The sequence below is a fragment of the Mustela erminea genome, chromosome 3 (genome assembly GCF_009829155.1).
Source record: "Mustela erminea isolate mMusErm1 chromosome 3, mMusErm1.Pri, whole genome shotgun sequence".
Taxonomy (NCBI): Eukaryota; Metazoa; Chordata; class Mammalia; order Carnivora; family Mustelidae; genus Mustela; species Mustela erminea.
Window position 1 is genome coordinate 91,834,933 of NC_045616.1, and position 15,201 is coordinate 91,850,133.

At 37.7% G+C, this 15,201-nt stretch overlaps 1 protein-coding gene across 1 annotated transcript in view; it reads right to left on the reverse strand.

Annotated features, from left to right (window-relative positions):
• DDX46 (DEAD-box helicase 46) overlaps nt 1–15,201 on the reverse strand; it is a 74,385-nt gene that overhangs the window by 34,797 nt on the left and 24,387 nt on the right. The window contains exons 10-14 of the mRNA XM_032337931.1: nt 14,752–14,872; nt 14,003–14,178; nt 12,944–13,065; nt 10,715–10,793; nt 8,856–8,938 (exon numbers count right to left, since the gene is read on the reverse strand). Coding sequence (XP_032193822.1) covers nt 8,856–8,938; nt 10,715–10,793; nt 12,944–13,065; nt 14,003–14,178; nt 14,752–14,872 — 581 coding nt within the window. The remainder of the gene's footprint in view (nt 1–8,855; nt 8,939–10,714; nt 10,794–12,943; nt 13,066–14,002; nt 14,179–14,751; nt 14,873–15,201) is intronic.

Sequence of the window (15,201 nt, forward strand, 5' to 3'; positions counted from 1 at the left end):
TAGAACTTGCTAATAACATAGGAACTGGTGGCTTCCTTGTGGGAAAATTAAAAGCTGATTTCTTTAATTAATGTAAGACTATTGCACTGTTCTTATTTTTTAGTCTGTTTAATTTAAAGCTTTCAAATGTACTGTCATACAGAAAAAGATTAAAAAAGCAAGAAGGGAGAGGTGTCTGGGTGACTCAGTTAAGCATCCAGCTCTTGATTTTGGCTCAGGTCATGATCTCAGGGTTGTAAGATCATGAGATTAAGCCCTGAACCAGGCTCTGTGCTCAGCAGGGAATCTGCTTAGGATTCTCTTTCCCTCTCCTTACTCACAGGCACACTCTCTCTCTCTAATCATATGCACACTCTCTCTAATCAATAAAATCTTTAAAAAAATAAAAGCATGAGTTTTATGGTATGTAAATACCCCTTTATTTGCCAGTAAAACAAAACAAAAAGCAATAAAAATGTTTTAAGATGGTATTAGATTAATCAACCTCAAGAAAGCAGAATCCCATGCTAGCAGTGAGGAAAAATTGAGAACAAAGCTGTTCTTCCCACATGGAGGTGAAAGGTGGGGCGCCAAAATAAGAAGGAGAATTGATACAAGGTCTGCTTAAGAAGCATTCAAAAAAAAAAAAAATAAAAAAGGAATCAAATCACCGGACCTCCACCCAACTGCTACTTAGCCAGGCAATGGACCTTTCTCTCATCCTAGCCAACACTAAAGGTTTAGCTTCTGGAGAGACTAAAACAAGAGCATGACTGGATGAACCAAGGATAACATCCTAAGAGGAAAAGCATTAAGTAAACACATAATGCTTGATGCTGAGACTCCCACCTCTCCCTCAGGGACTCCTTCCCAACCCAAAATGGGAGACAGACCTTCCTATTCCAGGCAAAGACTGCCCATTATTCCTCCAGGGACAGACAAGCAGAAGATACTCCCCTTCCAAAAGAAAGACCCAACCAGATCACAACACTGAAACTCAAGAGTAAGTCCTGCTCTGGCACAGAGAGCTTTGAATTTTAACACAAGTAGAAAACTACAGATTCCCAGACATCCACAGAATGCAGAAACCAAAGCAAAGAGAAAAGCAACTCAGAGGGCACAAATCCTATATAGGTAGAAGGCAATCTTTAAAAATGTGTCATTCAGGGGCACTTGGATGGCTCAGTCATTAAGCATCTGCCTTCAGCTCAGGCCATAAACCAGGATTCTGGGATGGAGCCCTGCATGGGGCTCCCTGCTCAGCAGGAAGCCTGCTTCTCCCTCTCCTACTCCCCTTGCTTGTGATCCCTCTCTCACTGTCTCTCTCAATCTGTCAAATAAATCTTAAAAAAATATTTTTTTCTTAAATGCATCATTTAGGGGTGCCTGGGTGGCTCAGTCGTTAAGCATCTGCCTTCAGCTCCGGTCATGATCCTGGGATCGAACCCCACATTGGGCTCCCTGCTTGGCGTGAAGCTGGCTTCTCCCTCTCCCACTCTCCCTGCTTATGTTCCCTCTCAGTGTATCTCTCTCTGTCAAATAAATAAATAAAAATCTTAAAAAAAAAAAAAAGTCATTTAAATGAAATCTTGCCATTTGCAATGACATGGATGAACCTACAGGGTATAATGCTAAGCAAAATAAGCCAGTCAGACAAAAACAAATACCATATGATTTCCTTATATGTAAAATTTAAGAAACCAAACAAACGAACAAAGAATAAAAAAAGACAAAAAAAAAAAAAAAGCAGACTTAAAAACAGAATAAACTGGTGGTCAACAGAGGGGAGGCAGATGTAGGGATGGATGAAATAGGTGAAGAGGATTAAGAGTACACTTATCAGGATGAATACTGAGTAATATTGTACTGAATATTGTACACCTGGATATCGTACACCTGAAACTAATATAATACCATATACTAATTATTCTTGAATAAAAACAATTTTTTAAAATTAATCACTTAAGTGCTCGCTTTAGCAACACCTTTACTAAAAAAAATTGGGAAGATACAGAGATTGGTATGGCCCTTTAATGCAAGAATGACACAGAAATTCATGAAGCCTTCTATTTAAAAAAAATAATAATTTAAGAAAAGATCTATTCTTGGGTTACAGATCTTTGGGGACCTAACAAGGTGAGAAGCAAAGGGGAACTCTTTGTTGGTCCCAGAATGATGGATCCCAGGACAGCAACTGTGTGTCAAGCAGGGAAAACAACAAACCATGACTAAAACAGGTCAACAGGCTCTGAAAAAACTCCTTAAGGAAGATGAAACAAACAGAAAACTTGACGTGTTTCAACTATTTGATAGATTTATGTAACTAATAGAGTTTGGCATTTAATTAGTTTTAAATACATAGAAATCCAGTCAACAAACATAAAAAGACAATTATCTCTGGAGAAAACAAAAAGGTATAGAAGAAATTTAAAAAAATCAGTTTAATACACTGCCCAGCTCTGAATAACATTTAGATTGCCATAATGTTATATACTGATTCAATTAAAGTAACAACATAAATCTACTGAAAAAATAAAGGATGAAAATGATGCAAGAATGTGACAGGAGGAAGGGAAACAAGAAATTACATTCCCCCATGGGAAGTCATTAAGTAATATAAAAAAACAAAAATAAAAAGGAGAAATAAAAGCACACTATTTAGAGAAGTAGAATACCACAATAATCAGCTAAGAGATTGAAGAGGAGTATAGAAGGGGTACCATTAAACCTCTGTGCACGTGTAACCATTAAGACTAAAAATGTAGGGCACCTGGGTGGCTCAGTGGGTTAAAGCCTCTGCCTTCGGCTCAGGACATGATCTCAGTGTCCTGGGATCAAGACCCGCTTCGGGCTCTCTGCTCAAGCAGGGAGCCTGCTTCCTCCTCTCTCTCTGCCTGCCTCCCTGCCTGCTTGTGATCTCTGTCAAATAAATAAACAAAATCTTTAAATAAATAAATAAATAAAAACCCAAATTCCTACCCCAGCTGTACAGGGTCTTATATGTTCACCATGCTCACACCATCAGTACAGCTTTCTGTCCTCATCCCCTCCTCTCTCATACCACATTCCCCGTTCTTTATTCTGCGCTGGGGACACTGGCCAAGGAAGCTCCCACATCACGGCATTTGTACTGGTGCTTTGCCTGTAACACTTTTCTAACAAATATCCCCACGGCTCAATTTCTCACTTTACTCAGGTCCCAGTTCCTGTGTCATGTTACCTGCAACGCTTCTCTTGAATTTCCTACATAAAATGACAACATTTTCAGAATGACTGAAGTATATTAATGAAAATTAGCAATCATTAACCATGCTAAGTTCGATAACATGAATTTGGTAGTAATATCATTGCAAACTCATACAATGGTCTTCTATGTTTGCCAATTTTAGGACATTACATACAAAGCATTGTGACTCCCAGATATCTGATCATCTTAAGTCAAAGAACTGCTCATTTAGTCTCAACTTCTAAGGATCAGAAAATTCACATTAGGGGCTCCTGGGTGGCTCACTGGGTTAAGCCTCTACCTTCGGCTCCGGTCATGATCTCGGGGTCCTGGGATCTAGCCCTGCATGGGGGAGGTGGGGCTTCTCTGCTCATCGAGAAGCCTGCTCCCCCACCCCCATCTGCTGCTCTGCCTACTTGTGATCTCTCTGTCAAATAAATAAAATCTTAAAAAAAAAAAAAAAAAAAAAAAAAAAGAGGGCGCCTGGGTGGCTCAGTGGGTTAAGCCTCTGCCTTCGGCTCAGGTCATGATCTCAGGGTCCTGGGATCGAGGCCCGCATCGGGCTCTCTGCTCAGCAAGGAGCCTGCTTCCCTCTCTCTCTCTGCCTGCCTCTCCATCTACTTGTGATTTCTCTCTGTCAAATAAATAAATAAAATCTTTTAAAAAAAAAAAAAAAAGAAAAAAAAAAGAAAAAAGAAAATTCACATTAAAGCCCCACTGAGGCCTTGAAAATCTCTTCAAAGAATAATACACATCCTGCCTTCCTAGACTATTCACAAGTAACCATTCATCCTCAGCATTTTCAGAAAAGCCAGTATCAAAGGGTAAAGGGTTTTCTGGAGAATCAACCTAACTCCTTTCTCATCATAGTACAGAGAAAGCTTCCTGAATAAGCTACAAACCCTGTGCTTCCTAGAACAGTGCACTACACATGGGAGCTTAGATTTGCCTTATGACTATTACTGCTTAAGAGTCATGAAGATGGCTACAGAATGATCCTAATGTTCACACACCTTTTCAGTGAGGACTGTCTGTGTTACCACTGGCTTGACTATAAGATTGGGAGCTATCATACTGGGAGCTACTGATTAAAAGCTGTTATAATAGCTGTTCCTGAAAGTTTCAATGTTTCCTCTCTCACACTACACAGATACTTCAAGTCAGCTGTGGTCTGCCAAGTAAATCTATAAACTTCTCCTTTCACATTCATACGCTAGAACTAAGGTCATCAGTTCAGTCACTAACGTTTATAAAAGGTAGCAGTTTTTCCACTTTTTGTTGATTCAACTCCTGATCATTGGCATATGCTCTTTTTAGAGACATTCTAAAAGACTTACACATTCTGTCTTGTACTTCTCTTGATGATATGCAATGCTTCTCTTTATCCTCAAGAAAGTAATTTATTTACTCACCAATGTAAACAACCCAAACCCAATTTTTAAATCACAAACAGGGTCCTTGAGATGTTGATATCTATGTTGGTAAAAATTACCCTTGACTAGGGGCACCTGAGTGGCTCAGTGGGTTAAAGCCTCTACCTTCAGCTCAGGTTATGATCCCAGGAGCCCCGCATCAGGCTCTCTGCTCAGCAAGGAGCTGCTTCCCCCTCACTAACTCTCTGCCTGCCTCTCTGCCTACTTGTGATCTCTGTCTGTCAAATAAATAAAGAAAATCTTTTAAAAAAAAAATTTTTTTTTGGACTAGATCATAAAAACGTGGGCATGGAGAGGGGCACGGGAGGGCCAGTCAAGTGTAACTACATCCCTTAATCTGCTTCCTCTAATCTAAAGCATTACATTAGACTTAAAAATAAGTTTTCAAAAATCTGTCTTTTATCAGTACCTCAATTTCCTTATGTAGCAGCCATGTTATTCTTCAGTAACTGCTTATCCACCAATATTTCATAGGTGCCCTCAAAAGAGAGAGGCTCAGAGATGCTAAGGTATCTACACATCTATCTAATTTTGATACCAATTTGAAGACAGCCTTCAAAGTTAAAGTAATCTCCTATGAGATAGTGAGCTCCTTAAGATGACTGATGCTAGCACGGTGCTTTATAGTGTGCAACTGACAAGCAGATTTACTCTCTCATTTTACTATGTGATTGGTATTTTTAAGAAAGTGGAAAGCTCGGTGGGACGCCTTGGTGGCTTGGTTGGTTGGGCGTCTAACTCTTGGCTTCAGCTCAGGTCATGATCTTAGGGTCGTGGGATAAAGACCTGAGTTGGGCTCTGTGCTCAGCGGGGTGTCTGCTTGGGATTTGTTTCCCTCTGCCCTTCCCCCCTGCTCTCTCAAATAAATAAATCCTAAAAAAGAGAGAGAAAAAAGGAAAAAAAAAAAAGAAAGAAAGAAAGCGAAAACCTGGAGTACACCTCTTCAGAATCCTGAGGATTTTGTATTAGACAAAGGCATGAATAAGTTTAGGCCAATTAAAACATTCTTATCTTTGTTAATAAAAACAGAACACGTAAGTAATGATTTTTTTTTACAGGACGAGTATTATTTTTTACATACTTTCACCAAAGTATATATCCTCCATAGTGGCTAACTTAAGCTAAAGATTAATTTCCTTATCTAATCAATTTCTTCTCTTACTCTTTATTTTTACTAAATTAAAAAAGAACATACCCAGAAACTATGGAGCAATTTCTCATGGAGAATTGCTTAATATCTTGTCAAATGTTACTTTTAATAGACTCTAATTTCAGATCAGGAACAAATGGATTCCTAATCTACTTTTCCACTGCCTTTGGTTCCAAAAGGAGTTCTTCACATTGTGTTGTAGCCCTTAGGAAGATGTCCACTAATAAGTACAAGTTTTTCTTCAGTAAGTTTAAAAAGAAACAGTAAGGTTTAAAAAACAGGGAAACTCTTCTACTACTTGTGGTCTTCTTAAGAAATCCTATTATTAAAAAAAAAAAAAATCCAATTATCCAGGGTCCCTGAGTGGCTCAGTTGGCTAAGCATCTGCCTTCAGCTCTCTCTCAGATAAATAAAATCTTTTTCTTCCTTTTATAAAGATTTTATGTATTTATCTGACAGAAAGATAAAGACTGCAAGAGAGAGCACACAAGGAGGGGGAGTGGGAAAGAGCTTCCTGCTGAGCTGGGAGCCCAATGCAAGGCTCGATCCCAGGACCCTGGGATCATGACCTGAGCCAAAGGCAGATACTTAACAACTGAGTCACCCAGGTGCCCCAATGAATAAAATCTTAAAAAAAAAAAGGAAAGAAAAGAAATCCTGTTATCCATCATACTAAAAACTCTTCTTTTGGCACTAAAAGAGTTAAATTTAAAACAACACACAAAGATTTGGCCGAACACCTTTCGTTCGGCATGCGAGCCTGTTCACACGTCAATGAGGAAAAGTAGAGTCCTGTAACTTTCGCCCATGTCATTGCACAACGTGTACATCTACTGCATATTTATACTCAGAAAGATATATATTCAGCGGCCATGATTTATTTCCCCATGTTCATTATTGAATTGTGTCTGGAGGTATACCGCCTGCCCACTCCTCTCTAGACAGAAGACACTCTGCAGATGTGCATTCACCAGCACCAGCTTTGATTCACAAGTGAGTGTCTTTATTTGCTTTACACCCCAACAGTGGTCTGTGGCACTGACCCCAACCCAACACTTTTTAATCTACACTACAGCTCACAAAATAATCATTAACTTACTCTTAAAATTTCTTCTCTTCAACAGGTTTTAGTGAGCAAGAAACTATCACTCAGCATTTCTCCCTCAGGTACTTAGGGAGATGTAAGCACTAAGGGCAAGAGATGATTCACACTCTGCGTACCAATGGAAAATGTTTGACCTCTTTCTGGCAAAGCTTAATTGATCGACCAGAAAGGCCCCATCACCACACCTACCTTAAACACTACCATAAAGTCTAAGATTCCCTGGGAGTTGGACAAACATTAAATGGATCTAATTCCATCCTCCAACTGATTTCATCAATTTCCCTGCTCTCTTTCCCACATGGACCACCGTGCCTCTACCAAAAAGACGTGGATTGAAAAGCATATTCAGTATCTGCCCTCTTCCCAACATCACCTGTTTCATCTCCAAGTAATGTTTATCCAGACCTTTTCTCACATTATGCTCAGACACCGCTTCATTTAACTTCCCAATTGGGTCCTAAGTCTACTCCTCAATGATTCTTTCAAGTGACAGACATTTTTCAAAGGGTTAAAGGATGCTATCAAGTCCTCTACTCCAACCTAAATATTCTTCTTTTCTTTAACTATTTCTCACATGGTCCTGTTTACTCTTATGCACTCTTCTGTACCTCATTTAGATTGTGTTCCCTAAATCTAAATACACACACTATGACAGGCAATACATTCCTGGAGACTTACATGAATAAACTGAAAAGACTAAAGACCACTTTAACTGTGCCCCCCCCCTTTTTTCCTTTATTTATTTATTTGAGAGAGAGAGAGAATGAGAGAGAGCACAGAGGGGAAAAGGTCAGAGGGAGAAGTAAACTCCTGGCGGAGCTGGAAGCCCAATGCGGGACTCGATCCAGTGAGTCCGGGATCATGACCTAAGCCAAAGGCAGTCGCTTAACCAACTGAGCCACCCTGGCGCCCGGTGTCCCTTTCTCATACTCCACTTCAATTAACGCAGTTTTTTTTTTCTTTTGCATCCATAGCACACTGATAACTTACATTCCTTATCTCATTAATAAAAATACTACTGGGGTGCCTGGGTGGCTCAGTGGGTTAAAGCCTCTGCCTTCAGCTAAGGTCATGACTTCAGGGTCCTGGGATCAAGCCCCAGATGGGGCTCTCTGCTCAGCAGGGAGCCTGCTTCTGCCCCCACCCCCACCCCCAGCCGGCCTCTCTGCCTACTTGTGATCTCTGTCAAATAAATAAGTAAAATCTTAAAAAAAAAAAAAAAATTAATTAAAAATTAAAAATACTACCTCTTAACATGTGTCCCTCTAAGTTTTTATCACTGAAATTTTGTATCTGACAAAGAGTGTGTATGAGGAATAAGAAAATCTAAGTAAACAAATGCTCTGGGCCTTCATTTTTACATTTGGAAAATGTAAACAGCATGTGCTATATTGATCATGAAGTAATTAAAAGCATGAAGTAAAGGAATTTATTTGAAAGGACAAACGAGGGTGCCTGGGTGGCTCAGTCGATAAAGCTTCTGCCTTCAGCTCAGGTCATGATCCCAGAGTCCTGGGATTAAGTCCCACATTTGGTGCCTTGCTCAGTGAGGAGCCTACTTCTCCCTCCCTGTATCCCTACCCCAACTTGTGCACGCGCTCTCTCTCTCTCAAATAAATAAAAGCTTAAAAAGAAATACATATTTAAAAACATGTAAGAAAAGGGACAATGAAAACTATAAAATATGAAAGCTTAAGTTTCTATTACCAGCACTTCAATTCTAATTTTACCAATGACGGTTTTAAAAGACCTACACAGAAAGCCTGCATAAATACCTTCTGAACCTATTATGAGGAATTCAAAACATAAATACCTATTTCAATTCCATATGTGCTCAATTTACTATGTAACAGCACAACAAAATGTGTGTGAAAATTTCAGACACCATACGAACAATTCATTTTCATGGGAGTTAACAAGGTTTATTTTACAGTTCAAAACACTAAGACATTTAGTGATTACCTGTGGTTCAAAACCCATGTCAAACATTCTGTCTGCTTCATCTAAAACAACGTATGTCACTCTTCGAAGATTTGTGACCCGACCTAAGATGAGGAAAAAAAAAATAAAGACAAAACAAAAAACTAAAAAATCAGTCATAATTCATTTTATGACTACCAAGAACTTAAAAAACTGTAAAGGGAACTAAAATGCCTGACTTAACCAGAGGGGTAAGTTAGGTATGTTTAAACAGTGAAACAAAATTTTGGTCTACAAGATCTTAATCTAATGGCAAGTACTTTCTGACAATGGGTATATGAGGCCCTTTATTTTGTCAAACTCGTCTCTTGCATACCATCATAGGGCCTGAAGGACCTGTAAAATTCAGAAAACAGCCCTCTCCAAAACACATCATAAAACTAAGACTGAGATGAAGCATCGAGCCACATCAGCCATTATCTGACCGCATCACCTAGGAAAAAACATATTAGAGATTACAGCGTATGTGTGGAAAGCAAGTTCCAGTGCTAACTATTTTAGATGCAGAAAACATCCTTTTTATATTAATTCATAAACTACTTCCATATAGTTAGATGCTTCTAATGGGCACGCCAAGATATTAATGAGAAGCTATTCAACATCATCAGATAACTACAGTACTACATAAAAACTATAATACCAAATGTATTGCATATATACTTTTTCCTATACAAAGATATAAGTTCAATTTTATTAAACACTCCCACTGGTTTAAATAGTTGCAAAGCACTTCTTAGCCAGAGAAAACTAAATACATACAGAGGAAAGCCTTTCTAAAGGATTAACACAAGCATTTCTATCAACTGAAGAATCAATCACCTGGCAAAAACATGTATAAAATAGTTATTCAATATAAATCAAAAGGACAGATAAAGGAAAAAGGTAAAATTAATCAAGATGAATGTCAGGAGACTTAATCAATGCAGCATTGAGAAAAAACAAGGGATTATTTTATCAGTATTCAACCCAAAACTTTTTGTATGCTGTACAGGCACAGAGATTTATCGAACAACTTCAATGTCACTTCACCAACATCATGGAGAATTAGAAGTAAATGTATACAGAAATTCAAGCAGAATGCTATGAAAAACATGCATTACTTACAGTTTTTAATACTCTACTATGTATATATTGAATACTGCAAGGAAACCTTTGAAAACATTTTCTTCAAAAAAATAAAAATGAAGCCAAAATAAATGCTTTCTAATATTAAGTATTCCATACCACCATCTGCAGCCCCATTAGTTCTGCAAAGTTGGGAACAGCATTAAATGACCTACCTTGGATGGCTTATGTCTCGGAAGCCCAGTTTCTATAAATCTTGAAGGGGCCTTTCTCCACAGAAGTTAAATAATGTCAACAGTTTAGTAACAGTTTTGATAGGGAATAATTTAACAAAGCACAACATATGAGCTAAAAAACATGCAATATTTATAAAAGATAACATTTCTTGAAGCTGCAATACCTTAATTTATCCAGTATTATAAGAAAATACTAGCTCCTGTAGAGAAAAAAGTCTAAAGTTTAGAATAATAATAAAAAAAAGATAGTTCACCCCCGCACTGCTGCTAAAAGCAAGGCTAGGCCAAAATTTGATTAAGAATCCATGTTAAAGGCTAAAAAGATGAAATGGAGTTAGTTCTGAAAAGAAGCTGTAAATTAAACTGCAATAATCTTATGAACACTTGCAACAATAAGCTTGTTGCAATACAAATTTTAAGATATTACAGCTTTAAGAAGAAATATAAAAACACTTTGGTGATTTCTTGTATCTGCTTTAACAAAAATGTACAGAATTCAAAAAAGAGAAATGAGAACAAAAAAAAATACCCCTGACTTACCACTGTTAGCTGCTAACATGTCAATCATTCGACCAGGTGTGCAAACAATAATTTCAGCACCTCTTTTCAGCTCAGCAATCTAATGAAAAAGATGAAATTTTACTATCTATTTATCACTATTATTTATTTGAACATATCTGAAAATACTGCCCAGGGTCTTTGCACAGCTCCATAAAGTAAAGACAGTAAGGTCTGATTAGAAGCCTCCAAAGATTCCTGCTTAATTCTTTGGAATGCTGGAGCACTCCTAAAGGAAGAGGAAACAGCAACATGACTACATGGTACTATAACTTTGAACTCAATGAGAACCAGAGCATTTACCAATTTTAATTTGACCCAATCCCTCAAAACTAAGAAAGGAACATGAGAGAGCAGTAATTAAAGCAAGTATATAGACCAATTATTTCAAGTGAAGAATTGTTTCCATTTGTGAATCATTATAAAAGTCACAACCAGTGTTTTAAAATTAAAATAGAATGGAAAAACCAGAATGTGTTAGATATCATAAAACTTTTGTTTGACTTCTATATAATACTCATACATGTATCAAGTTAAGTTTTTAAATACCATTTCTTACAATAAACTGTCATCAAAACAACTGAGGAAGATAAATTCAGAAAACATAAACTGTTTAACAATAGCAACTATTCCTCAGAAAAGGTTTTGTGGTCACATAAGTTCAGAAAATGTCACTTAATTTATCCCATTTTTCTAGTATCACAAGACATATTTCTTATTAAAGACTAAGAAGTCCTAATGGAAAAAACCCTGCGTTAACCCTATAAAATGTGACATTTCCAAAATTTATTTGATCACAGAACCCATTTTTTTCCCTCCTTCTAGTTAAAGCAAAATATCTAATGACTGTCATTCTTCCGAAGACACTTGGAGAGGGGAAACCTGGGTGGCTCAGTTGGTTAAGCATCTGCCTTTAACTAGGGTCAAGACCTCAGGGTCCTGGGATCAAGTCTTGCATCTGGATCTCTACTGAGTGGGAGTCTGCTTTTCCCTCTCTCTATGGCCCTCTCCACCCACCTCCCCCTGCTTATATTCTCTTTTGAAATGAATAAATAAAAAATAAAATAAAAAAAGGAAAAAGACACTTGGAGAAATGCCAAAGTAAAGAGAGTGAACAAAGGTATGATTAGGGGCGCCTGAGTGGCTCAGTGCGTTAAAGCCTCTGCCTTCCACTCAGGTCATGATCCCAGGGTCCTGGGATAGACCCCCCCCCGCACCGGGCTCTCTGCTCAGCAGGGAACCTGCTTTTCCCTCTGTCTCTGCTTGCCTCTCTGCCTGCTTGTGATCTCTGTCTGTCGAATAAATAAATAAAATATAAAACAAAACAAAATAAAGGTATAATTAAATAATTTTTGCTGAAATTATTTAAGGATACAAATAAAACTGATACAGCAAAAAAACACTCATCACCACCTTGTAAAGATGTCATATGAATTAGAGAAAATAAATGCTGGTCTGGAATCAGAAGTCTAGAACAAACCAAGTCTTATTAACCTAAATACTTTAATCAACATACCTAACCTTTTTTGCCATTTCTTTATCAGTAGAATGAAAAAATATCTGCCTTCCTTGAGCAGAGGAAGACGAAGAGGAACAGGAAAGCAAACATACAAAAATGACTCAAAATCCTGGGCACCTGGGTGGCACCCGTCAGTTAAGTGTCCAACACTTGGTTTCAGCTCAGGTCATGATCTCAGGGTGATGAGATGGAGCCCCACGTGGGCTCCATGCTAAGCAGAGAATTTACTTAAGACCTCTTCCTCTCTCTTTCTGTCCCTCTCTACCCATGCTCTAAAATAAATAAATATTTTTAAAAGACTCAAGATCCTAAAATAAAATATTAGCATAATTCATCCTCACTTTATTGTCACACCTCATATTTTTTTAAGATTTTTGAAAGCAATCACTGTACACATAGGGATGCTTGAGTGGCTTAGTTGGACAAGCACCTGACTCGATTTCGGCTCAGGTCATGATCTCAGGGTTGTGACATCAAGCACCGCACTGGGCTGCATGCTAGGCGTGGAACCTGCTGAACATTCTCTCTCCCCTTTTCCTCTGCCCTTCCTAACTCCCTGACAAGAAAATACTAAAAAATAAATGTATAAAAGCATATGGCTATACAAAAGACTAAAACAAATCATTTTCACATTATTAAATAATTTAATTTAAGAAAAGACTGGAAAAACTGAATGTTCCTTTTGTAACTACCTGCTCACTGATTCCTGTTCCTCCATAAACACACACCACTCTAAGTCCCAGGGTCTTCGAAAACTTCTTACATTCTTTAGTAATTTGTAAAGCCAGTTCTCGAGTTGGAGTCATGATGACAGCTGAAAAAGATAAATATGTCAAAAGACTATCCACCGAAATTCTGGAAGCTATGCTTTAAAGTGTTAAATTTAACCTCTGCAATAACATTCAAATTTCTCAGTCTAATTTTTGTTTTTGTTTTTATTTGTTTACGGACCTTGGAAAATCCTATTTCAAAAGCTTTTAAAACAGCAGACATTGTGGTGTATGAGAATTTTATGTAGATTTTAAGAACATGCTATAGAAAGATAAATGAGAGTTAAATGCCTCACTCAACCATCAGGAAAATACCTGGTTGAAAAGAATGAAAATCCTTCTGAACTGCAAATCACAGAGCAAAGATAATCAAGTGACTCACTGTGCTGCAGAGCCATACCTCGGTTTCCGGAAACCACCATGGTATACAGAAGGGGCAGAGTAGGAATATATTGTGCCCTCTTTTTTCCAAGAGAGGAGCTGAACGAATTTCCAAAACCCTACTCAAATTTGCCAAAACAGATCTCTGCCAAATGAATCAAGAAATGAATCTGTAGACCTAATCCTGAATGAAATTCTGGCACTATACAGCCTTTTAAGGCCAAAAATAAAAAAAGGAAATATATTTCCCTACAATCTTCCATGTTGAGTTCACTGATCCATGATACTCGCTAAGCACAAACCTCAATATAAATAAACAGATAGATGCACGAGGAGTCTACCTGCCGAGTCTGAGTTTAAAAATTGAGCTGTGCCAGGAGAGGCTGTTTTTGTACTTCTGAGATGTCACTCCAGAGCTCTGAAGATTCTCACTCCACCTGCTGGTAAGGGGAAATCAGCCCCAAAGTGCCAAATTTATAAAGGAAATGTACATAAAGACATCTTTATTGTTACATATAACATTATAAAGTATCAGGTCTTTCTGATTAACTGACAACAAAGTTGTTACCTGAAAAAACAGTTTAATGAAAGAAATTGTACCTATTGGCCCCTCTCCTTCTTCTAATGACCTTTGATCCATGATGTGTCTAAACATGGGTAAGAGAAAAGCAATGGTCTTTCCACTTCCTGTCTTGGCAATACCAATCAAATCTCGTCCAGACATTATAGCAGGAATCGCCTGGGTTTGGATTGGCGTGGGCTTTTCATAGCCATGCCTTAAAAAGGAAACCAAAGTAAGACAAGGTAAGAAGTGAGATCTCTGGGTCTCTCAAAGTACCATAATAAGGTTCTCCAAAACGTGGTATGTCTGTACAATGAAATATTATTTGCCAAAAAGAAATGAAGTACTGAGGCATTCTATATCGTGGATGAACACTGAAAATGTTATGCTAAGTCAAAAAGCCGGTCACAGAAGACTACATTAGTACAATCCCATTTACAGGAAATGTCCACAATAGACAAATCTAGAGAGAGTAGCTTAGTGGCTGCTTAGGAGAGGAGAAGAAGTGTGACTACCAATGGATACAAGGCCTCTTTTTGGGATAATGAAATGTTCTAAAATTAGATTATGGTGATGACTGTGTTAACTCCATTAAGTATACTAAAAAATCACTGAACTGTAAACTCAAAGAACAAACTTTACAACATGTAAATGCTACCTCAATAAGCTGTTCAAGAAAAAAATAGTAAGTTTTCCTATTAGAATAAAAATGTAACAGTTAATTGTATAAAAGAGCCATTCTAAATAGTAAGACACTGAAAAATGTAGATAATTGCTAACCACTTACTTTTTGAGAGAATTTAAGATCTTCATGGAAATTCCACACTGGACCCAAGATTTAATTGGTTTGGGGCAACCTTTTCCCTTGACAGTAATGCCCTCCATCTCCAACCGAAATACATTGACCTCTATGAAACAAAATCCAGATTAAAAGCTGTTAAATATTGTTCCATTAATGCCTTCTACTTTTCAATCAGCCAAAGTTAAGTTTAAAAATCTTTAAATCTATTTTTTAGTGCTACTAAAGGTAATTCCACAGAAAAGCTACAGGACAAACTACTGAACTGCTCACGGAGACAGTTAATACAATTAGTGCTACAACTAACTGGGGACAAAAAGGAATACTCCAATTTCTATAACTTGGCTTTTATCATGTCTCATATCAGAACATCAATAAAAAACAATGATTGACAGGTAATACAGTTTTTCTCCAAGCCAAGAGCTGTCCAGATTATCC